Source organism: Dipodomys ordii, unplaced genomic scaffold, assembly GCF_000151885.1.
Source record: "Dipodomys ordii isolate 6190 unplaced genomic scaffold, Dord_2.0 Scaffold22, whole genome shotgun sequence".
Classification (NCBI taxonomy): domain Eukaryota; kingdom Metazoa; phylum Chordata; class Mammalia; order Rodentia; family Heteromyidae; genus Dipodomys; species Dipodomys ordii.
The window spans coordinates 2,685,590-2,711,589 of NW_012267238.1; the positions used below are offsets into that span (position 1 = coordinate 2,685,590).

Genomic DNA, 26,000 nt, shown 5'->3' on the forward strand with positions numbered 1-26,000 from the left:
GAAGGGTAAACAAAAGGAGGAGGCTGCAATGCTTGGTAAGAAATGTACGCATTATCCTGCCCATGTAATTGTAACCCCTCTGTACAGTATCTTCACAAATAAAAAAAAAAGAAAAAAGAAGTACATTCATTGCACTTCATAAAAGAAGAACATCCAATTGGAAGCTGCCCTGTTGGACAGACTATGTGAAAAGACTTCAGAGAGATAGAGATGGATGAGAATTTCAGCTGTTCAGTTCATAGCTGTTCAACTATTCCCAGTCCAAGCACCAGGTATTATAGTGGGGAAGCCTGTCAGATGTCACCAGCACTGGCAACTATCTGACTACAAACATGTGAGACCTAATACTGAGAATAGGGAGATGATATTTTAAAAAATGCTCTTAGCTGGGAGCCAGTAGCTCAAACCTCTAATCTTAGCTACTTAGGAGGCTGAAATCTTAGGACTGCAATTTGAATCCAGCCCAGGCCTCAAATCATAGTGTTCATGAGACTCTTATCTCGAATAAACACTACTAAGAAAAAGATAGAAGTGGTGCTGTGACTCAAGTGGTAGAGTGCTAGCCTTGAGCACAAAGAGGCTTAAGGACTGTGCCTAGGCCCTGAGTGTAAGTCCCAGGACTAGAGAGAGAGAAAAAAAAGGCTCTCATTTGTGGCATTAAGTTTGAGATAGTTTGCTATGCAGCATTCCATACGAGGAACAAAGAATCTGAGATGTTGACAAGACAGTGAAATTAAGTTGCCAAAATAGGCAAAAGAGCTAAGGGGCAGATAGTAGTAAGGCTCAATGTTGGAAATATTAATTTATGACTTAGTTGTAAGTAAAATCATGGAAGTGATTGAAACTGCTTTTACTGAGAGTATAGAAGATGAAAAGAAGGTGGCCTAGTAACAAAAAAACCTAAGGAATTAAAATATTTAGTTGGGGGCAGAAATAGAGAAATCCATGAAAGAATCTAGGAGCATCCAGAGAGGATTGGTAAGTCATGGATGACAGAGAAGAAAATGTTTTAAGATGAAGGGAGTTGTTAACTGTCATGGAATCTTTGACTGGTTAAGAAAAATGAGAAACCAAAGAGTCTACTTTGGATCTTGCAACACAGGCTGCATGCTGATTTTGTCAATTTAGTCTTTTTGAAGGGAAGGAAGAGAATGAAGAGAAGAGAAAGGAGGGGAAGACCTAAATGAATGGATCTAAAAAGCTCAGCAAACCCTCAGGCATTTAAAATCAAAGAAAATCCAGTGAGAGGTAAGGATAGAGAGATAATAAATACAGAAAACTCTTTTAAAAAGTTGTGAAGGCAACTCCCCCACAACAAACGAACAATAACAACAACAACAACAAACAAGAGACAGCTAGAAGCCAGTGGCTCATGCCTGTAATCCTGGCTACTCAGGAGACTGAGATATGAGAATTGCAGGTTTTTGCTTGTTTGTTTTTTGTTTTTTTGTCAGTTGTGGGGCTTAAACTCTGGGTCTGGGTACTGTCCTTGAGCTCTTCGGCTCAAGGCAAGTACTCTACCAGTTGAGCCATAGCGCCCACTTCTGGTCTTATGATAGTTAGTTGGAAACAAAAGTCTCATGGACTTTTCTGCCTCTGCTGGCTTGAACTGTGATTCTCAGACCTCAGCCTCCTGTGTGTGAGACACTGGTACCTGGCATGAAGATTGCAGTTTGAAGCCATCCCAGGCAGGAAAATCTATGAGACTCTTATCTCTAACTATCAAAAAGGCAGATGTAGAGCTATAGTTCAAGTGGTAGAGCACTAACCTTGACTATAAAAGAGCTTATGGACAGCACCCAGGCCCTGACATACCCTTGCTCTCTCTCTTTCATACACACAGACACAGACATAGACACAGGCACACACAGACACAGACACAGACACACACAGACACACACACACACGATAAAGATAGGAATAAAATTGGGGGAAAACTATACTTAAAATAACTGCTTTGTGCTTAGAGTTTAGTATTGAAAATTCACTTTAATGGAATCTATAGTTGTGTCTTTAAATCCAATGTACATATGCCCTTCTCTGTCCCAAAGGCTGTAATACATTATCTGTAGCTTTGCTAGGTATTTCTGTGGCAAACAGATATAATATTATGTTGTTGCTAGAAGATTTATTAAAATTTTAAGATAAGCAGATAACTAAGAGCATAATGCTGACTATTGAGAAAGTACAGAAAAAAACCCACAGTATTTTCACATTAATAAAATTCAACTTCTAAAATTTGTTTGATATTTGATTTACACTGACTGTAGATAAGATGTCTTCTACTTCACTTACCCGCTGTTGATGAACAATGTTTTTGTGCTCACGTGCCACCCGTGTGGCCCATTTCCGAGCCTCCTTATTTAGACTGTGTTCCTCTGTAGTCCCAGTTTCTGATTCCAGTTGTCGACTCTACAACACAAGAGAGAAAAGAGAGAGAAGTATTGTTATCCTTAATGCAATTGTTACCTTTCTAGAGCTAGACCAGAAGACATTCCCTTAATCGACACTCAAAATGTCGGGCCCTGCTACACAGAGTCAGAAAAAGACCAGGAAAGTAGTACTGAACCATAAATTAACACAGGCTTTTTGTATTACATGGCTAAACATGAAAGCATCATCTCTAAAACTATGGACTTTTGGGTATAAAGGAACCTAGCTAAGCTAAGTAAGGAAGAAAAAGATTTTTATGCCAACCTACAATACTGAGCCACTGAACAGATAGACATGCAAACAATTCAATAATTTCAATGCAATTAAAGAATAAAAATAGTTGAACAGAATTGAGAGGAATAAGACAATAAAGCAACAGCACATAATCCTTCTTTCTGCCCCAAGATACTGGATTTAATTTGGTTAAAGTCCATCACCAACTTGCTACCAATTTATAAGCTAACTTTGCCCTTTTTCTGTTTTTATTTATTTTATTTTGTCAGTCCTGGGGCTTGAATTCAGGGCCTGGATACTGTCCTTGAGCTCTTTTGCTACTACTCTGAGCCACAGATGTACTTTTGGTTTCTTTTGGTTAATTGCAGATAAGAGTCTCACAAACTTTCCTGTCTGTTGGCTTTGAACCATGATCCTGAGATCTCAACCTCCAGAGTAGCTGGGATTACAGGCATGAGTCATCAGCGCCTAGTTGTTGTTATTATTATTATTTTGTTGTTGTTGTTGGTCGTGGGGCCTGAACTCTGGGTCTGGGTGCTGTCCTTCAGCTCTTCAGCTCAAGGCTAGCACTCTACCACTTGAGTCACAGTGCCACTTCTGGCGTTTTCTGCTTATGTGATGCTGAGGAATCGAACCTACAGTGTTAGGCAAGCACTCTACCAATGAGCCACCTTCCCAGACCCGTTAGTATTATTTTTAATGATTATCTTTAATCCCTATCATATTATTTTTTGACTATTCAGGGTAAACTTTAATTCATCTTCAAGACATAATCTATAAAAAGAAAATAAACTCAGTCAAAATAATGAACAAAAGATTAGAACAGACTTTTTTTTGAAGTGGATATATTAATGGCCAATGAGCCCATAAAAGAAGCATTAGGTAAATTCAACCACAGTCATTAAGTGAATGAAAATTAAAACCACCATAAGGCTTTGTGTTGTGGCTCACATTTATAATCCTAATTCCTCAGGATCTGGAGACTGGGAGTGATCATAGTTAGAGATCAGTCCTGGCAAAAAGTTCCTGATACCTCATTTCAACCAACAAAAAGCTGGATATAGTTGGGCACTGGGGGCTCACACCTATAGTCCTAACTAATCAGTAGGTTGAGAGTGGAGGATCAAAGCCATTCTGGGCAGACAAATCTGAGAGACTCTTATTTCCAATTAACGAGCAAAAAGCCAGAAATATTGGTATGGCCCAAAGGGTAGAGTGCCAGCTTTGAGTTAAAAAGCTGAGAAAGAGGGTGAGGCCCTAAGCATAAACCCTACACCCAAGGCTGGGCGCCAGTGACTCACGCCTGTAATCCTAGCTACTCAGGAGGCTGAGATCTGAGGATCACAGTTCAAAGCCAACCTGGGCAGAAAAGTCCGTGAGACTGTTATCTCCAATAAACCACCAGAAAACCAGATGTGGCACTGTGGCTCAAGCAGTAGAGTGCTTGCCTTGAGCCAAAGAGCTGAGGGATAGCACCCAAGCCCAGAGTTCAAGCCCCATGACCGACAAAAACAAAACAAAACAAAACAAAAAAACCCAAAAGAACAAAAACAAAAAACCCCCAAACAAACCCTACACCTGGTGTGAGCACTTACACACACATACACACACACACACATACAAACTCAGTGAAAAACAGGATTGGAAATGTGGCCCAAATGGAGAGCACCTGTCTAGAAAGTAGGAGACCCAAAGGTCAAACCCTAGTTCACACACATGAAAAAAAAAATTGAAGCAAACATTTCAAAATCATTATTAGGGAGTTTTATAAAAGCACAGATTATTTATTGTTTTCCATTGTGAAAAAATGAATTGCCTCCCAGGTGACTAACATCCTTCTCCAAAGATAAAATAAATGGTAGAAAGAACATTATTATTGCAATCACATTAGCTATAGGTCATCATTTCCCCTTTAATAAAGGAAAGTGAGCTTGTTAGTTCATCCTAGCACCTATGTTGGGAAAATGAAGGTGCTTCAGACAAGATGAAAAATGAACTCTTCACTAGACACAGAAAAGGAAAATTCTGCTCTCTAAGGTAAAAGCAATGTCATGGCCAATATATTTAATAGCCCCCTTTACATATGACTTTCATACCAACCCCAGGTCCTGCCCTTTATTGACATGCAAACCCACACATCCATCCCTCCCACCCTGACCCATACCCCCATATACCTCAGCTATGGTCATTCTCAGAGCACTGACAGGGGACAGTTCAATATCCACCAGTTGGGCAGCTTTTAAACTCTGCCCAGTAAAGATTGCGCAAGGACAGAAAATAGCACAGAGTTAGAATTTTAAGGCAAATAAGGACAGCACAGGTAAGAACATTTAGCACAGTGTCTAGAAATGAAAGAAGTTAGGGCCATCACTGGGCTTTGGAAAAGTGGAGTAAGAGTCACTGTTATTCTGTTATTTTGGAAGTGAGAACACTGTTTCTGTTACTTTTTGTAGAAGGGCAAAAATAATCTCAAATAAGGCCCAATTTTAAGTTGATCAAGTTTGAAAAACTTGTCCATATTCTATATGTTTGAATGTTCTACTTCATTCATCCTAGGCTAACTTAACTTCATGCAGGAGAAAGTTGTTAGCATAAAGACACTGGGCATATTAACCATGTTTCAGAAAGAAGAAATGTCATGGTGTCTCTGTACCAGTAGTTTTGTTATAAAATTAATGATGCACACTCTTCTGTTCCAGACGACTCCAAAATCGATAGTTACTAAAGCACAAATACAACTGCACAACAAGTAAAACAATCTGGAATCCCCTTACAGTATCACTTTCACAAGGCTGGAACTGGAAAGGCTGAGGTTTGTGAAATACAGCATTCTCTTGTAAAAACAGTTGAAGGTTATAGTCCCGTACCACCTAAAGAGAAAATAAGATATCTTAAGTCTTTAATGAGGTTAAAATATTTAGTAATTACATTTAAAAGTTTAAGATTTATTCAACTTTTTTTTTTTGTCAGTCATGGGGCTTGAACTCTGGGCCGGGGTGCTGTCCCTCAGCTCTTCAGCTCAAAGCCAGTGCTCTACCACTTGAGCCACAGCATCACTTCAGGTTTTTTCTGTTTATGAGGTGCTGAGGAATTGAACCCAGGGCCTCATGCATGGGAGGCAAGCATTCTACCACTGAGCCACCCTCCCAGCCCCTGTTAAAAAAGAAACAATATTATATATCCTATTTTTCATTTTCCATAAGAGTTTTTACTTACCTGTACTATTTTCTCAGGTATCTAAATTTGGTAAATATATATATATACACATATATGATAAATACATATTTAATTTATATTTTATAAACATTGAGTGTGTGTATAATACTAGTGTTTGAATTCAAGGCCTTATACTTGTTAAGCAGGCATTCTACCACTTGAGTCACACTTCTAGCCCTTTTTGCTTTGTTTTTGGATGTGGGTCTTCCATTTTTACCCAAGCCACTTTGGGCTCCAATCCTCTTATTTATTCCTCCAGTATATTTATGATGAAGAGTGCAGGTTATCATGGCCAACTTTTTGGTTAAGATGAGGTGTGGTTAAAGAAACTTTCTTGTCTGGGTTGGCTTAAAAAAAGATCCTTTCATTCTCTGGCTTCTGAGTAGGTGGGATTACAGGCAGTCATAATATTTTCAGAGAGTGAAAAGACAGCTATCACATAAAAACGTACCTTTCTTTGGCCCAGGAAGTCGGGGTGTTAAGAAAGAGGAAAATAGGAGGAGAGAGGGGGAGGTTATGAGATGGAAAGAGAGAGAAGTATGTTACTACTTATAGTTTCTCCTCCTAGCCTTTTAGTTTAATGGGCCTCCTCAGTCTGTTTTATGAAGATTCCTGTCCACTAGGAAATTGACAGATAATCCTATTCCTAATACAAAATCATATACATACATACATACGTACATATATATATATATATATATATATTAATATATATATATTGTTTTTTTTGTCGGTCGTGGGGCTTGACCTCTGGGCCTGGGTACTGTCCCTCAGCTCTTTTTTTTTTTTTTAATTTATTTTTTGTCAGTTGTGAGGCCTGAATTCTGAGCCTGGGCACTGTCCCTGAACTCTTCAGCTCAAGGGTAGCGCTCTACCACTTGAGCCACACACCGCTTTCAGCTTTTTCTGCTTATGTGGTGCTGAGGAATCGAACCCAGGGCCTCATGCATGCAAGGCAAGTGCTCTACCACTGAGCCCCTTTCCCAGCATCAGTCCCTCAGCTCTTCAGCTCAAGGCAAGCATTCTACCACTTGAGCCATAGCGCCACTTCTGGTTTTGTAGTGGGTTATTGGAGATAAGAGTCTCACGAGTTTCTTCCTGGGGCTGGTTTTGAACAGGGATCCTCAGATCTCAGCCTCCTGAGTAGCTTGGATTACAGGCATGAGCCACCAGGGCCTACCTCAAAATCCTATTTTTAGAGTATTTCTTGACAACTTTTTGAAAGATTGTATTAAAAAATAGTGTTTTTGTCAGTCCTCATGCTTAAACTCAAGGGCCTGGGCACTGTTCCTGATCTTTCACTCAAGGCTGGGACTCTACCACTTTGAGCCACAGCACCACTTCCAGTTTTCTGGTGGATAACTGAATATGAGTTTCAGGGAATTTCCTGGCTGGGCTGGCTTTGAACAGCAATCCTCAGATCTCAGACTTCTGAATAGCTCAGATTACAGGCATGCACCACTGGCGCTGAGCTCAAAATACTATCTTAAAGAATACTACGAGGGCCGGGCGCTGGTGGCTTACGCTTGTAATCCTAGCTACTCAGGAGGCTGAGACCTGAGGATCGCGGTTCAAAGCCAGCCTGGACAGGAGAGACCGTGAGACTCCTATCTCCAATAAACCACCAGAAAACCGGAAGTGGCGCTGTAGCTCAAGTGGTAGAGCGCTTGCCTTGAGCTGAAGAGCTGAGGGACAGTGCCCAGGCCCAGAGTTCAAGCCCCACAACCGACAAAAAAAAAAAAAAAGAATACCACGAGGGGCTAGGAAGGTGGCTCAGTGGCAGAGCGCTTGCCTTGCGTGCATGAGGCCCTGGATTTGATTCCTCAGCACCACATAAGCAAAAAGAAAAAAGCCAGAAGTGGTGCTGTGGCTCAAGTGGTAGAGCGCTAGCCTTGAGCTGAAGAGCTGAGGGACAGCGCCCAGGCCCAGAGTTCAGGCCCCACGACCGGACCCCCCCCCCCAAAAAAAAAGAATACCACGAAGACAAACTAAAAAGAAATACACACACACACACACAAACACATAAAACACACCCCTATACAAATATATATCATATACATAGATACCTATACATATGTGCATATGAATACATACACACATATAATAATACACACACACACATATATACATATTTGTTGCTTTCTGTACAGACTAATATACATATGTATATACATATATATGTGTGTGTATATATATGCATATACTACTACACATAAAGCAGCAAAACAAACAGTATGATAAGATGGATCATTGCATTATATTCTTGGGAAGCAGTAGAAATCAATATTTGATTTACAGAAACCCAAATTGTGTTCTGTAGCTTTTTCTTTACTCATTATTTATTTGCAGTACATTACAATTCATGAAAAACTGTCAGAGGTAGAGATGCAACTTAATTCAACTTCATTTCTTTGTTGTTGTTGTTGTTTGTTTGTTTGTTTTGCTTATGTGGTGCTGAGGAATTGAACCCAGGGCCTCAGGCATGCAAGGCAAGCGCTCTACCACTGAGCCAACTTCCCAGTCCCTCAACTTCATTTCTTTGTAAATGGTTAATCCATTTGAGCCAGAACTTTTGGTTAGAGATAATATTCTTTTCTCACTAAATTGTCAAGAAATCTTTGTTGACAATCAATTGCTCACAGAAGTTTGGGTTTATTTTCTGGCTCCCAATTTCGTTTTATTGGTCTGTACATCTAATGCCCATACCATACTCTATGTTACTTTTTTTTTTGGTCGGTCATAGAGCTTGAACTCTGGGCCTCGGCGTTGTCCCTCAGCTCTTCAGCTCAAGGCTGACACTCTATCACAGCACCACTTCCAGCTTTTTTTCTGCTTATATGGTGCTGAAGAATCGAACCCAGGGCCGCATGCAAGGCAAGCACTCTACCACTGAGCCACTTTCCTAGCCCTCTATGTACTTTTGAGTGTTCTAGCTGTAGATTTTCCACAAATGCTACCATGTTTGGTTCCTTCCTTCATTCCTTCCTTCGTTGGTCGTGGGGCTTGACTCGGCTTGGGCACTGTCCCTGTGCTCTTCAGCTCAAGGTGAGTGCTCTACCACATGAGCCACAGTGCCACTTCCGGTTTTCTGAGTGGTTTATTGGAGGTAAGAGTCTCACGGACCTTACTGCCCGGGATGCCTTCGAATTGCGATCCTCAGATCTCAGCCTCCTGAGTAGCTAGGATTATAGGCCTGAGCCACCAGTGCCCAGCCTATATTTCTTTCTATTATTACTTTTCTTCTTCTTCTTTTTTTTTTTTTTGTTGGTTGTGGGGCCTGAACTCTGGGCCTGGGCGCTGTCCCTCAGCTCTTCAGCTCAAGGATAGCACCCTACCACTTGAGCCACAGCGCTACTTCCGGCTTTTTCTGCTTATGTGGAACTGAAGAATTGAACCCAGGGCCTCATGCATGCAAGGCAAGCAAGCACTCTACCACTAAGCCACCTTCCCAGCCCTCTATTACTAGTTTTTTGTTGTTGTTTTTTTTTGGGGTCCGGTTGTGAGGCCTGAACTCTGGGCCTGGGCGCTGTCCCTCAGCTCTTCAGCTCAAGGCTAGCGCTCCACCACTTGAGCCACAGCGCCACTTCCGGCTTTTTTCTTTTTGCTTATGTGGTGCTGAAGAATCGAACCCAGGGCCTCATGCATGCAAGGCAAGCGCTCTACCACTGAGCCACCTTCCCAGCCCCTATTATTAGTTTTTTTAAGTCACAAAAAAGAGCACTGAATTTACTATATGCTTATGTGGTGCTGAGGAATCAAACCCAGGGCCTCATGCATGCAAGACAAGCACTCTACCACTGAGCCACCTTCCCAGTTCCTTACCATATGTTTTTTTCTGTTTCCACTGAAAGAATCATATGATTTTACTCTTCATTTTATTACTTTTTTGGTTTGTCTTTTAGGTATTAATAACAATAAAGACTAATTTAAAAGCACACACAGAATACTATTTTATTTAATATATTGTTTCAAAAGCTATATTATTATTTTTAAGGAGTTTCCTTATGCAGACAGAAATCAATAATGTATAAACACACTATAAAGATTGGTTTACTATTCTTTGGAATTACTATCCTAGTGAAAATATCTATGACAACATCTGCTTCAGTTACATATACAAAGTATTTCATAAAATATTAAGAAGAGCAAGCTTTATAAATAATTAAAACTTAATAACAGCTGCTAGGACCAGCTGTTACCATTTAGGGGATGAAAGATACAGAGAATATCTTAAATTTATAGTGTGTCATATCAGTGTAACTTATCTCATATCTTTGGGAATGTTACATTTTAGAAAGTGGGAGAATAGGTTTGTACCTCAAAAGATAAATTAGTAATGGTATAGAATGAAAAAACAGAATTTCAAACCTCTCAATGGTTTATCAATCACTGAACTGTTTTTTTGGCAATTTAACAAGAGCAGCCAAATAACCTCTTGGTAACAGAAAAGCCCATGGCATAAAAATTGTTAGGTATGAGTTCTTTTCACTTGGAACAAAAAAAGCATATCCCCTAGTTATATCATTTGTATTAAATATTTATTCCTACCACTTTCAATATAAATGTAAGCATCTATCTCCATTATATCTTATCTCTGGGGAGTGAGATACTAGTGAGTGAATACAGAAAATGGAAGTTTATCTACTTATATGTCCAAAGTAGTTCATAAATTCTTAATTAGTTTTCAATTAAAAGAAGCTAAGGAGCTAACATAATAGAGTAGGCACGACCCACAGAATGGAAAATACTGTGAATGAGTGTGTTACCTCTGGCAAGTCCTGAGTCTGTGTTTTATCCCATAAAATGAACATGATCATGCTAATCTCATAGGATTTGGATGTAAGTGGTGCTAAAAACTCCCCAAAAATTAAGAAGTGCATTATAATATTAGCTATCTGTTATAATTATGTGCTTTAAAAATAAGGATGGTATATAAAATCTAACTTTTTCTTGGAAAAAGAAATTTTAAAGATTTTTTTTCCAGGGGATAATCAAACGTTGTACAATACAACAAAATATAGTTTCTATAAAAATGAAAATAAAAAAAGTCACCCTGCCTACATGCCTATTGAATATAAACTGAAAAACTCATTTTGTTGTTGTTGAGAACTCACTTCTAAATAATTCATGGGCTAATGACGGGGAAATAGAGAAATAACAACAAAAGTTGTACATGTCACAGACTGCAGTAAAAGCAGAAAAATAGTTGAGACTCAAGTGGATGTACCAGAAAATGAGAAACACTGAAAATAAACTACTTACATTGAAAAATATGCATGGAAAAATAAAAAGAACATTAAGAACATCGAAAGAAAAATTGTAGATGAAGGCAAAAATTAAATAAACATGCCACGTGCCGGTAGCTCACGCCTGTAATCCTAGCTACTCAGGAGGCTGAGATCTGAGGAATGCAGTTCAAAGCCAGCCTAGGCAGTAAAGTCTGTGAGACTCTTATCTCCAATAACCCACCACAAAAACGGAAGTGGCTTAAGAGGTAGAGTGCTTGCCTTGAGTTGAAGAGCTCAGGGACAGAGCCCAAGCCCAGAATCCAAACCCCACGACTGAAAATAAAATAAAATAAAATTCAATAAACAGAACATTGAGAAGCAGAACAAAAGTTGGTTCCAGAAAAAGTAGGAAAATGGACTGGTATGATTTATCAAAATAAAGCAAACATGGTATTAAAACTCTGCAAGCAAATAAGCTTATAAAATACCTGTGCCACGGGCACAAAAGGCCATGAAATTCATGTCTTCAATTAATCACCAGAAAACCAGAAGTGGAGCTGTGGCTCAAAATAGTAGAGTGCTAGCCTTGAGCAAAAATACTCAGGGACAGCACACAAGGCCCTGAGTTCAAGTCCAATGACTGACTAAAAAACAAAAATCTGTTCAGGAATAAAAAAAAATCAACTATTGAAGGAATGAAGTCAACATAATTTTGTAGAATTTTTGTCTAACATTTATAAAAATTTTCAAATATATTTATACACTATAATAAAAAGAATGGTCTAATAAACTTCTATTTACCAATTACCATTATTCTGTGAATAACACTTTTCTTTTCTTTCAGAAATCTTACTATCTATCCATTCCTCCTTTCTATACACTACTGTGTTATGGTGGTAAAAATATGGGAAAATAAGATATATGAGAAAGACATTAAAACATAAGGCCAATAATGTTTTTATGTCTTTCAACTTAGCACTTTTAATGTTTTTCTCAAAACAGAATTAGAAGCTCAGGTACAACAGAAAGGTACCTTTAAGATAAAGAATCTCAAGCCTGGAGCTTGTGGCTCATGCTTGTATCATAGCTACTCAGGAGGCTAAGATCTCTGAGGATCACAGCTAGGGCAGGAACGTCCATGAGGCACTTATCTCGAATTAGCCACCATCAAAAGCCATAAGGTGGGGCTAGCTTTGAGCAAAAGAAGCTCAGGACAGTGTCTAGGCCCTGAGTTCAAGCTCTAGGACTAGCACCAAAAATAGAAAAGAAAAAAGATAAAGAGTCTGCATCCCTTTTCTTTCATGTCTTGGACTGTCTTGTGATGATGAATACTCTAAAGAGTTTCTACAGGTATTAGCATTTCCCTCTTTACTGTGCTGAAAAAGAGAATTGAACTAGACCTTTTAAAGTAACAGTTACAAAATGCAGGAAGCATATAGTACATATTTATCAGAACGAAAATAACATGTTTTTACGGAACAATTTATTTCGATTATAGTTTCACTATGGCAAAATATTGTAATCTATCAGATCCTGAAGAAAATAAATTTTATTTTCTCATAGGGGTAGGTAACATCTGGGGCCATATAAGGCACCCAAAATTATTTGGGACATGACAAGACAGACACATACACTTAAGTATACTTCTTGTCATTTGCCCACAGTTGTCTGCCTGTATTGATAATTTTATAAGTCCTTTAGATGATGTTATAAATGGCCTTTGGCAGAAAAAGTTTCCTCCACCCTTGGTGGCATGTTAACAGAGCTGATCAACATTTTAAACAAAAGACCACTATGAATGAATGATGGGATATAGGAAAAATGCTTAATTTATAAAAAAAAGACATGATAGTATTTAGTTTCAAGACAGTTATCAGTTTCCCCTTTGTGTTCCTTTATTTTTCTTTGCATTGATATGTGACCTGTTGTTTTGTCAAATGACTGAGTTGAGTGGATTCAAAATCAGAGTGGAAGACAAAACTCTTCAACCATTTTTCTCAAAGGCAATGTATATGGCAGTGAACTGATATTTCAGCTGGCCAGTCGCATTACCTCCCTTTTCGTTCAAGGTTGTGGCACCAGTTTTACCAACTTCATTACAAAGAATGCTTAGCATTACAGGCACATACATGTAATTCCAGCTACTCCAGGAGATGACAAGAGTCTGAAGGTCAGACACCAGCCTGGGAAAAGTTAGCAAGATCTCATCTTAAAAAAAAAATGCTCAAAATGATTGTAGAACACTTGCCTACCATATTCCAGGCTCTCGCCAAAAACAAACAACTCCCACACCAAAAAAATAAAAGCAAAAGCCTAACCCAAAGCAGATGCTGCTTACACAAAATTGTCCTTTAAATTTTCTTCTAATATTGCTGATCTCTTCATTTTGAAATGTATGCAAAAACACATTAGATTCTAAAATGGATAATAGCACCTGTTGCACTTACCTTGCTTGAGTTTTCTAATAAAAACTGAAATGTGTTTTGTACAGCTTGGCATGTTTCCAGCTCAGTCTGACTGAAAACTATTAAATAATCTTTGAGGTGATCATATACATTTCCATCAAGAGCCTGGAAGAGAAAAGTAAACAAAAGTAAAAAAAGTTGACATATAATGTCTTTGTTTAATTTAAATTTAAAATATACTAATATGAATGGACAAAAGATAGATTTTGTTTTTGTTTTTTGTTTTAAATTGGGCTGTTGGTTTTTTAAATTTTTTTCATTATTATCTTTAAGTAGTTATACAAAGAAGTTCCCATTCTACAAAACAGTATATGAATACAAGGTGTCTGACAACATTGTCTCCCAAAATTATAATTAACAGATGATACTTGGGAAATTGTGAATCACTCTAATAAACAGCAACTGACACAGGTAAAACCTAATATTGCTAAGTGAATGGGAAAATAGACAGAACCTGGAGACAAAAGCACTTGGGTTCTGATCTCTGATCATCCTCCTATTACCTTCTGTAGACAGAGCCTAGAATCAAGTTAGACCTCAGTAAACATTAATCTCCAGTCTCCTCACCCATTATTGGTAGAATTATAAATCAGTATATATTGTTAAAGAATGGTCAGAAATAAAACACATAGAAATATTAAGAAAAGCGGAAGTGGTGTTATGGCTCAAGTGGTAGAGCACTAGCCTTGAGTTGAAGAACTGAAGGATAGCGCCCAAGCCCAGAGTTCAAAACCCATGACCAACAGACAAAAAAAAAAAAAAAAAGAAATATTAAGAAAAGTGACTCAGAGATCTTATTTGGGGGAAGAAATACAAGTACAGTATCCATAGAGAGTTTTAAGCATCCTTATTTATTTACACATTTATGGCAGCCCCCTCTAAAACAAAAAAAGAAAAATATTGAATATTTTAAGGAATGATAAAGGTATGATATTATTTATAGTCAGTAAGATGTATACAGGTATCAAATTACAAATTGCCCAAACCAAATATATAAAATATATCAAATAACCTTGTGTGTGTGTGTGTGTGTATGTGTGTGTGTGTGTGTTGTGCACATGTGCACACACGTGGCCCTGTGCATGCCAGTCCTGGAGCTTGAACTCAGGGCTTAAGCAGTGTCTCTCAGCTTTTTGTTCTCAACTAGCACTCTTATCACTTGAGCCACAGCTCCACTTCTGGCTTTTCTTTGTGTAGTTAATTGGAGATAAGAATCTGACAGCCTTTTCTGCTAGGGTTGATTTTGAACCTTGATCCTCAGATCTCAGCTTCCTAAGTAGTTAAAATTAAAGGCCCCACATCAGTTCCCCCACTTTAAATAATCTTAAAAAGCAGAACAGAATACGTGGATGCCAGCGGCTCGCATCTGTACAATTTCAGGTACTCAGGAGGCTGAGATCTGAGGACTGAGGTTTGAAGCCATCTGGGTGTGAAAGTCTGAGAGATGCTTATCACCAATAAACTACTAAATAAGCAGGAAGCAGAGCAGTGGTTCAAGCTGATAAAATCCTAGTCTTGAGCACAAAAGCTCAGGGACAGCAAGCAGACCCTGAGTTCAAGCCCAAGTACCAGCCCCAGCCCCCACCCCCCAAAAAAGAATAGAATACATAAATAGTAGCAACAACAATTGAAAACAGTATCTACAGTAATAATAACATTATAACTTGTCAGTCCACGGAGGTTTTCTTAAAAACTGAGATAAGAATAAGGAATCAAACTGCATTGTTTTCAGGAAAATAACTTGAACTGGAGATTATCATGTTGAATAAGATAAACCAAGCTAGCAAAAACAAATACTGCATTCTTGCTCATTTGTAGAATCCAGACTTAAAATGATAATGATGTTGATGATATTGTGAGTGTAAAGGGAGACTAGAGGATCAGTGAGAGGGAAGAGGAAGAAAGTAAAGGGTAAGGAGGGAGTGTGAAGGATCAAAGAAAGTAAAGGGTAAGGAGGGAGTGTGAAGGATCAAAGTACACAAACACACACACACACACACACACACACACACACACACGGAATTAATATAACACAATAAAACACAGCAAATACTGTTTGATAATGAGGGGACTGGGAATGTGGCTTATTGGTAGAGTGCTTGCCTAGCATGTATGAAGCCCTAAATTAGGCTCCTCAGTACCACATAAACATATAAAGCTGGGAGTGGCACTGTGACTCAAGTGGTAGAGTACTAGCCTTGAGCAAAAGAAGCTTAGGAACAGGGCCCAGGCTCTGAGTTCAAGCCCCAGGAATGGCAAAAAAAAAAAAAGAGTGTAGTAAGGGAATATGACAGAGAAGGTGAACCTGATCAAAGTACACTGTACACAGTATATAATTATCACAATAAAATTCCCTGTACTACTAATGTATGCCAATTTTTTAAAAAATTACTGAAAAAAAAACAGGTAAGGCAGGCATGGTACTACACTCAAGGCCAAGGCAGAGGCAGAAAGCTCACATGCTCCAGGTTGGTCTGGACTACACAGGAAGACCTTACTAAAAACAACACTCTAACAAACAAACCAGTCAGGCACCAGTGGTTCAGGCATGTAATCCTGGCTACTCAGTAGGCTGAGACCTGGAGGATCAAAGTTTGAAGCCAACCTACTGAGAAAAGTCTGTAAGATTTTATCTCTAATTATCTTGGAAAAAGCTGGATTGGAGGTGTGGCTCAAATGGTAGAGCACCAGGTGCCCAGGTGTGACCAAGCAACCCTGAGCTCAAGCTCTGGTACACACACACACACACACACACACACACACAGGAAAATCATTGAGGCAACATTCACCTAATATACAAGTGACAATTTAAATAATTTGAAGTGTATAATTCAGTGTCCTCTAATACTTTCATATATGTGCAACCATCACCACTATCTAATTTCAGAGCACTTGCATCATCCCCGCTTAAAACAACTCCTGAGCCAAATGCAGTGTGGCTGATGCTTACAATCCCAGTTACTCAGGAGGTAGAAATTGGGAGGATTGTAGTTTGAGGTCAGTCTAGACAAAAAGTTAGTGAGACTTCTATTTCAATCAATAAAAGTTGGCCTTGCAGTCATGCCTGTCATTCCAGCTATTTGAGAAACATAAATTGGTGAGTAGCAGTCCAAATTGTCTAGGGCTCAGGGAACAGCTCAAATGGTAGAGTGTCTACTGGGCAAGAATAGGGCCCTGAGGGCCTCCACTATGGACAAACCAAACCAAACCCCTGTATTTATTTATTTTTTATTTTTTTTGGGTCCGGTCGTGGGTCCAGAACTCTGGGCCTGGGCGCTGTCCCTCAGCATTTCAGCTCAAGGCTAGCGCTCTACCACTTGAGCCACAGCACCACTTCTGGCTTTTTCTTTTTGCTTATATGGTGCTGAGGAATTGAACCCAGGGCCTCATGCATGCAAGGCAAGTGCTCTACCACTGAGCCACCTTCCCAGCCCACCCCTGTATTTATTAAGCAGTTACTCCTTATTCTTTTTTTTTTTTTTTGTCGGTCGTGGGCCTTGAACTCTGGGCCTGGGCGCTGTCCCTCAGCTCTTCAGCTCAAGGCGAGCGCTCTACCACTTGAGCTACAGCGCCACTTCCAGTTTTCTGGTGGTTTATTGGAGATAGGAGTGTCTCAGTCTCTCCTGCCCAGGCTGGCTTGGAACCACGATCCTCAGATCTCAGCCTCCTGAGTAGCTAGGATTACAGGCGTGAGCCACCAGCGCCCGGCTCTCCTTATTCTTCTCTCCATTCCCCAACAAGCACTAACCTGCTTTCTGTCTCTATTCCAGATGTTTCATATAAGTGGAATCATGCAGTATGTGGTCTTGTGCCTGGCTACTGTTACTTAGCATAACATCTTCAAGGCTCATCAATATAATCACACTTCATTCCTTTTTATGTCTGAATAATATTCCATTGTATGAATATATTATGTTTTATCCATTCATCACTAAATGAGAAGTTCCTTTTCTACCTTTTGGCTATTATGAATAATGCTATGAATGCTAGTATACAGGTTTTTTATTTGACCACCTGTGTGGAAACTCAGCACACAATGAAAACATTCTTGTCACACACACATCTAAAACAGAGCCCAAAAGTCATGGGGAAAAGAACACTCAGGTCCTAATGATTGTTCCAGGAACTCTGCTAGGACAATTCAGTAAAACAGTTCATCTTATCTCTTAAGTTCCCATTTTTTCCTAGCAACTGACAAAACTGGCAACCAGCTAGATTTGTAGAGTGACAGCTGCTGCTCACCAATAAGAGCTCGCCAGCTCCAAGCATAGAAAATCCAATGAATTTTTTTTCATAATGACTTGCTCGATTTATTTGTCCTAACAAAACCACCAACCCTTCCTTTGTTTTCTAGACATTCCAGTGGCCATTTCACTCTGTGTACATGTACACTGATTATAATCTTAATTTTTTTATACTACTCCCAAATCTTTGTTTTGCTTTTAAAAATTTACCTCTACCTTTATGTTAGCTTTGACAACTAGGAATACACCTGTGAGTGAAATTACTAGGTCATATGGGAATTTTATGTTTAATTTAAGGGTCAGTTTGCAATGAATGAAGGCTCTAACTTCTCCATATCTCTGCCAAACTTTAAAATTTTTTTAATTATGAAAGCCATTTTAATTGACAGGTGATAATATCTTACTGTCATTTTTATTTGTTTCTGTTTCACTCTCTCTCTCTCTTGGAGATACTGGGGTTTGGACTCAGGGTCTGAGTTGCATTTATCTAATTACCAATGATGTTGAGCATCTTTTCATGTGCTTATTGGATATTTATAGACTTTTTTTTTGAGAAAAAGTCTATTTAACTCCTTGACTTGATTTTTTAAATTAGGTTGTCATTTTGCTGTTAAGTTGTAAGAGTTCTTTATATATTCTGGATATTAGTCTTACAAGAAAAAATAATTTCAAATATTTTCTCCCATTTTGTGGAATGCTTTACTTTCTTGATAGTTTTTTGATACAATGTTTAATTTTTTTTGTGCTTGAATTCAGTTTTTATTTTTTTGCTCAAAGCTGGTTCTTTACCATTTAAACCAGACTTCCACTTCCTGCTTCTTGCTAATTAACTAGAGACCAGATTCTCTTTGATTTGTCAGCTGAACTAGCTTTGAACTGGAATCCACAGATCTCAGACTTTTTAGTAGTTAGGATTAGAGATGTGAGCCACTAGAAACTTGCTGAAGGTTTAAATTTTTGATGCCGTTTATTTTATTGTGTGGGTGTTTATGTTATATATAAGAATTGTTTTACAATAAAATCCCTTTTAAATCTTACCCTATTGCATTAATCTTATAAAACTAGTTTTATGAGGGGGGTTGGAGGGAAAGGGAAAGTGGGAGAAAAACGAGGGAGGGGGTAACAAGTTCAACAAGAAATGTACTCACTACCTTACTTATGTAACTGTAACCCCTAAGTATATCACCTTGACAATAAAATTAATTTTTAAAACACCCTGTCCCCAAAATATTAAGTATCAAAACTGAACTTCTGTCGTATATACACCACTAGATGGAACTATCAAGTACTTTAAATACAGAATGCAAATACCTATACTATAATTCCCATGTATGTAGTTATGGAAGTAATACATACAGTTGATGTTGAGACAGAATAAAAGTCCTACCTTAAGGCATGTTTTTATGAACTTGTTTTTTTTTTTTTTGGGTCTGGTCATGGGGCCTGAACTCTGGGCCTGGGCGCTGTCCCTCAGCTCTTCAGCTCAAGACTAGTGCTCTACCACTTGAGCCACAGTGCCACTTCTGGCTTTTTTCTTTTTGCTTATGTGGTGCTGAGGAATCGAACCCAGGGCCTCATGCATGCAAGGCAAGCACTCTACCACTGAGCCACCTTCCCAGTCCCAACTCATCCATTTTATATTTCAAAAAGCAGTCAAACTTTTGACCAATTAATACAAATATCTAAGAGAATCATTTTGTAGTATTTAAACTGAAAAGCTATGGGAACTTTGGTCCAGAATATATTTTGCTGGTCCAGCAATACTTGTGAAAACCTGAATTTGAAATGCCTCTAAGCAGCCATGTTTTCCTCTAAATGTAAATGCTTCTCACACATGACCTCCGCCCTCTTCGTTCATTCTATCTGCTTGATCTTTAAAATCAGTTGTTTGGAACCCAAACTCATAATGTAAATACTCAAAATATTTTTTAAAAGGGAAGAGTGGCAGCAGATATCCTCATGGTAAAATTTAATAATAAAGAATTTGAGAATGTTCCTTCCAGTGAATCTCTATTTTACAGAAAAGTATAAATTCCTAAGAACTTGTTTTAAGTGGAAAAAATTATGATGAGTTGGGAATTAGGAGAAAAAAATATATTTTTCTAAGCATTTGATGCAATTTCCTCTCAAGTGAGAACGTTTAAACAGTAGCCTCCTTGTTTAGATTCAGGAAGGTCATAGATTCTGTAGTGACAGCATTATGCTGAAATCTCCTGAGCTTCCTTAATGAAACCTAGAAAAACAGATTTTTCAGAGAGCATTTCTAAAATAGTCTCTGGTAAAAGTCAAGGAAATAAATATCAAGATGATAAATGGGAGCCGTTTTGAAATTAAAAGATGGTATTTTACAGCCCTCCTTTGCTTATGTTGGAAGAAAACAACAATGGCCTGACTGCTGCTATCTTTCTCAAAAGACTTCAAATTCTACCTGCAAAGAGAAAGATTTAAAAAAAAAAATCAAAGCAAGTCTTAGGCTACATTTGTATTACTGTAAATACCCTAATGCACAGCTGAATTTGTTAACTGACATTAAAATCAGCAACAGGTCACTTAATTTCATACTTGGTTGTTTTATTTAAATGCTCTGAGAGCTTTCATTGTGTGAAAGAGGAAGCAAATGAAAGTTTCTGTCTGTGAATTACAAAGCCAAGAAAAGAAAGTTCACTTCTGTTTTTCTAAAGCCTGTGCTATCCTATCCACTTGAGTATCTAATAGCATGCAGAGAAGTCATGCAGAGAGAGATTTGTGGTACTACTTATGGCCATCCGGTTGTACACTACCTATTACTTAGACTGCAATCCCACTGCAGCAAAGGCCAGAAGAATGCTTTGAACCACACATGATTGCATTCAAATCCCTGCTCCACTGCTCATTAGCAAAGTCACTCTGGGAAAACACTGAACTTTCTTCAACTTTTAATTTCCAGATGCAATGGATCAAAACAGTATGTTACTTGTAAATGAGTTAGATAATTCTCCGCAAGGAGTTTGTTGAACAGGTATACCCTATGTACCATTTAATTTATTTGTTGATGATTTTATATAATTTTAGAAGTTATGTGGGGATTACAATTAACACCTTAATTTACAACAATCTGGATTGGATTAACACAAATTTAATTGCAACAACATATAATGACTTTTTACTCTGTACTGCCCTATTTTCTCTCAGCTCTTTGCTATTATCATGGAAACATCTTGAACTCAGGGCCTGTGTGCTGTCTCTGAGCTCTTTTGCTAAAGGCTAGTGCTCTACCACTTTGAGCAACAACTCCCTCCACTCCTGCTTTCCTGGTGGTTAGAGATAAGAGACTCACCACTTTTTAGCTGAAGCTGACCTTGAACCACAATCCTCAGATCTCAGCCTCCAGAGTAGCTAGGATTACAAGTCTGAGCCCCAAGTGCTCAGAACAAACATATCTTTATACATAATAGGCTCACCAAAATGTTTTATTATTGTTGTTTTATGTATTGTATTTAAAACAGACATTGCACTATCCAATCTTTATTGGACTGGATAATCTCAATATATTTCCCTTTAAGTTCACAGACTTATCTGCTAGCTCAATTTCACTACTGAATCCATTTAGTGTATTTTTGTTTCAGATATTGTACTTCTCTTTTAGTTATGCCTGGGATTGAACCCAGGGCCTCACATATGCCAGGCTAGTTCCTTCACACTGAGATATAGCCCCTGGAAAGTTATTCTACTTTTTTTTCCCCCTTGGTTGGTTGTAGGGCTTGAACTCTGGGCCTGGGCGCTGTCCCTCAGCTCTTCAGCTCAAGGCTTGTGCTTTACCACTTGAGCCACAGTGCCACTTCTGGTTTTCTGAGTGGTTTATTGGAGGTAAGAGTCTTACAGACTTTCCTGCCAGGGCTGGCTTTGAACTTCAGCCCTCAGGTCTCAGCTTCCTGAGTAGCTAGGATTACAGACACGAGCTACCAGCACACAGCAGTTATTCTACTTATTAAATATAGAATTTCTATTTGATTCACACACACACACACACACACACACACACACACACACACACATATTCTTTCTTTGACTTTTTCTTTCTTTCCCTCTCTCCTTTCCTTCTTTCTCCCCTCCTTCCCCCCTTTCTTTCCTCCCTCCCTCCCTCCTCCCATCTCTCTCTCTCCTCTTTCTTTTCTTTCTTTCTCTTCTTTCTTTCTTTTCTTTCCTTTTTCTTTCCTTCCTTCCTTCCTTCCATCCCTGCCTGCCTGTCTCCTCCTTTCCTTTCCCTCCCTCCCTCTCTCCCTCTCTTTCTTTTACTGTGGGGCTGGGCCTGGGTGCTGTCCCACAGCTCTGCAGTTAAGGAAGATCACACTTCCTGCCCAGAATGGTTTTGAACAATGATCCTCAGATCTCAGTCTCCTGAGAAGTTAGGATTACAGGTGTGAGTCACTGGCACCTGGACCCTTTTATAATTTCTAATTTTTGTTGATATTTCCTGTTTAGTGAGGTTCACTTTCACGTTTTCTTTTTGTTCTTTATACATGAACTTCTTTATTTTGAAAGCAGGCAATTTAAAACGATTATTTAGCAAGTCCCAGATAATAGACTTCAGTACAGTCCTCAGGGGCAGTTTCTATTGACTCATTTTCCCCCTATATATGAGCCATCCAGACATCTGTGTATGTTCATGCGCACATGTGTCTCCTATCCTTTTTTTGGTAAAAACTAAACATTCAAATAGCAGACTCATGCTTACCAACCAGGACAACCAAGCAGCCAAAAGGAGCCCTTCCTTAGCAGTGGTCTTGATGATTACAGGTAGTGAGGAGAGGGCATGATTACATAGTTAGAAGCATAGAGTTCAAGGCACAAGAGGCCTGGTGGAGAAATGCTTCTACAAAAAAACAAAACAAACAAACAACTCCCCCCCCCTAAAAAAAACCCCCACAAAAAAACAAAAAAAAACCCCAAAACTCCAGCACTCCAATTTAGTTCTAGAATTTTTAATTAGTTCTCATTTGCCTTTTGGTTGTGTTATTTAAAGGGCATCTTTTCTGTATGTTTTTACATTAAAGTACTAAAATAATGTGACATATTTACGATAAAGAGTATCAAGCCTTGTTCAGGAAGCTGTCTCACTAATTCTGGCAACCTGAATGCCCTTTAGATAGAAATTTTAGGGGACTGGAGGTATGGTTCAAGTGGAGAGTACCAGCCATGAGCAAAACTGAGTGACAGCACAATGTCCTGAATTTATGATCTGGTACTGGCACACATGCATGCATGCACACACATGCACACACACACACACAAAGATTAGAGTCATAAACGTTTTTGCCTTTATACTTCATAAAATTATTTCTGAGCTACTAAATAGATAATGTAGGATATTTTCAATGTCTAATGCAATATCCAAGTTGTACTTCTTTTGATATTCAAAATATCAAATCTTTAAAGTACATTGTCTGTGAAAAAAAAAAGAATCTGGCTCTCTTTAGTGTAAACATTGACATGTCTATTCTGAAGTCTATTCCAGCAAAAACTTCTGCTGGTCTAAGCAGTATTTGAAACACAGAAAAAAAAACATTAGCCAAGGACATTTAAAAAGGAAGGAAGGTTAAAAAACAGGATCCATTTCTCAGGAGCAATGACAGTAATTCTTCCCTAAAAATTTACAACTAAATATTTCCTCTCAACTAGTAAGATTGTGGCTAAACTTGATTGTACCTTAAAAAGCTTTTTAAAAAATAGATTTAAATTATGAAACAAAATTAAGTTTTAATTTCCCTATTCCAAAGTTGAAGATACCTACAATTATAACTTACTTTTCTTTAAAAAGTAACAGAAGGTGATTCACATGTTTAAGTTGACAGGCTAGCTGGATGTGGTAGCTCACCCCCATAATCCTAGCTATTAAGGAGGATGAAACCTAGAGAAACTTGAGGAAGCCAGCTTAGGCTGAGACTCCATCTCCAATTAACCAACAAAAAGCTAAGATGAAGTGTGGCTTAAGTGGTAGATTGTCAGCAGTGAGCAAAGTCAAGTAATAGCATGAGGCCCCAAGTTCATGGCCCCGTACTGGCAAGAAAGAAAAAGTTAACTGTAGCTAATAAAAACACTAACATTTCTGCTAGGTTTTAGGGAAAATTTTGTGGCTTTTAGGTAACCTATGAAGCTGGTTAGTGGCTCTTTCTGTAAGCAAGTTCCAGGGAGTTTCTTTGAAAATATCTGTGGACTATTTACACAGTCTTGTCTGGCAAGACCCCTGGTGTCTTGTGGGACAGTCCAATAGCTTCTGTGTAGAAAGTGAAAAGAAATTCAAATTGAAAAGGCATTTATAGCCTAATACAGATGGCTCAGCTCTAATTTCATAAAGCAGTACAAGCAGGTTTTGTCTTAAGTAGGAAATAGCTTTGGCATCAGCCTTACGTGTGTGTGTGACTCTAATTTCATAAAGCAGTACAAGCAAGTTTTGTCTTAAGTAGGAAATAGCTTTGGCATCAGCCTTACGTGTGTGTGTGTGTGTGTGTGTGTGTGTGTGTGTGTGTGTACACAGGCTGGCTTCAAATCTCTATCCTCAGATTTCAGCCTCCTGAGTAGTTAGGATTACAGGAGTGAGCCACCACCTTGCTAGTCTTGCCTTTAAACTTCTAACTACTAACATTCCAAAGGCTCAAGTCTCACAATGGTATTTAAATGAAGATTTGTTTGTATGCTTATGATTACCACAATAAGCACCACAGTTTTAATACTAAAAGGACTTTAATAAAGCACTTTAGGCAGGGCTCTGGTGGCTCAGGCCTGTAATCCTAGCTACTCAGAAGGCTGAGATCTGAGGATCGCAGTTCAAAGCCAGCCTGGGTAGGAAAGTCTAATCTCCAATAAAAACCACCAGAAAATCTGGAAGTGGCGCTGTGGCTTAAGTGGTAGAGCGCTAGCCTTGAGCTGAAGAGCTGAGAGACAGTGCCCAGGCCCACAGTTCAAGCCCTATGACCGACACACACACACAAAAAAAGCATGTTTAGAATTTCAGTTATCAAGTATGATTTTTTGTTGTTCTGGTAATGAGGCTTGAACTCTGGGCCTGGTTGCTGTCCCTGAGCTCTTTAGCCCAAGGAGAGTGCTCTACCATTTGAGCCACAGCACTACTTCTAGCTTTCTGGTGGTTAAGTGGAGACAAGAGTCTCACAGACTTTCCTGTCCCAGCAGGCTTTGAACCATGATCCTCAGATCTCAGCCTCCTGAATAATTAGGATTACAGGTATGAGCCACCCACCAGTGCCCGGCTTCAAGTAGGATTTTATTTATTTATTTTTTGGTCGGCCGTGGGACTTGAACTCTGGGCCTGGGCGTTGTCCCTCAGCTCTTCAGCTCAAGGCGAGCGCTCTACCACTTGAGCTACAGCGCCACTTCCATCAAGTAGGATTTTAATATTAAAGCAAGTAATATATGCAATGAGGTTATCAATGTATAGTAAATAAAGCTATTTTAATATTTTTATTTCACTTCAAAAGGAAGAGATGGGTCACATTTATTTTTGTATACCCAGAAAATGATACAAAGACGATATTCAGTATTCAGTAGATATTGATTAAGCTGTGATTTTTGGTTGTGGGGCCTGAACTCTGGGCCTCAGCGATTCAGCTCAAGGCTAGCACTCTACTACTTGAGCCACAGGTCAGTTTCGGCTTTTTCTGCTATTGTGGTGTTGAGGAATCAAACCCAAGGCTCAATGCATGCAAGGCAAGCACTCTACCTATGAGCCACCTTCCCAGCCACTATTAAGCTGTGATTTAAGGAAGGGTTTGAAATAACAATGTTTGTTAATAGACACTGTATAGTCCATGTCTAAACTAGTATCTTAGAGGATGTAAATTAGTAAAGTATCTTGGATGTCAGTTTGCTTAGTATAAAATATAGATCCTGGGGTCAGGAATGTGGCTTAGTGGTAGAGTGCTTGCCTAGCATGCGTGAAGCCTTGGGTTCGATTCTTCAGTTCCACATGAACAGAAAAATCCAGAAGTGGTGCTGTGGCTCAAGTGGTAGCCTTGAGCAAAAGAAGCTCAGGTACAGTCTCAGGCCCTAAGTTCAATCCCCAGGACTGGCAAAAAAAAAAAATAGATAAATCAACGCAATACCTATCAAAATTCCAACCTCATTCTTCAAGGAAATAGAAGAGGCAATCCAAAAATTCATATGGAACAATAAAAGACCCCGAATAG

The 26,000-nt window shown here is 38.9% G+C and overlaps 1 protein-coding gene across 1 annotated transcript in view; it reads right to left on the minus strand.

The window, feature by feature from the left end:
- Positions 1-26,000, minus strand: part of Fchsd2 (FCH and double SH3 domains 2) — a 214,724-nt gene that overhangs the window by 42,348 nt on the left and 146,376 nt on the right. Inside the window, exons 9-11 of the mRNA XM_013013961.1 lie at positions 13,559-13,681; positions 5,442-5,537; positions 2,296-2,412 (exon numbers count right to left, since the gene is read on the minus strand). Of these exons, the coding sequence (XP_012869415.1) occupies positions 2,296-2,412; positions 5,442-5,537; positions 13,559-13,681 (336 nt within the window). The remainder of the gene's footprint in view (positions 1-2,295; positions 2,413-5,441; positions 5,538-13,558; positions 13,682-26,000) is intronic.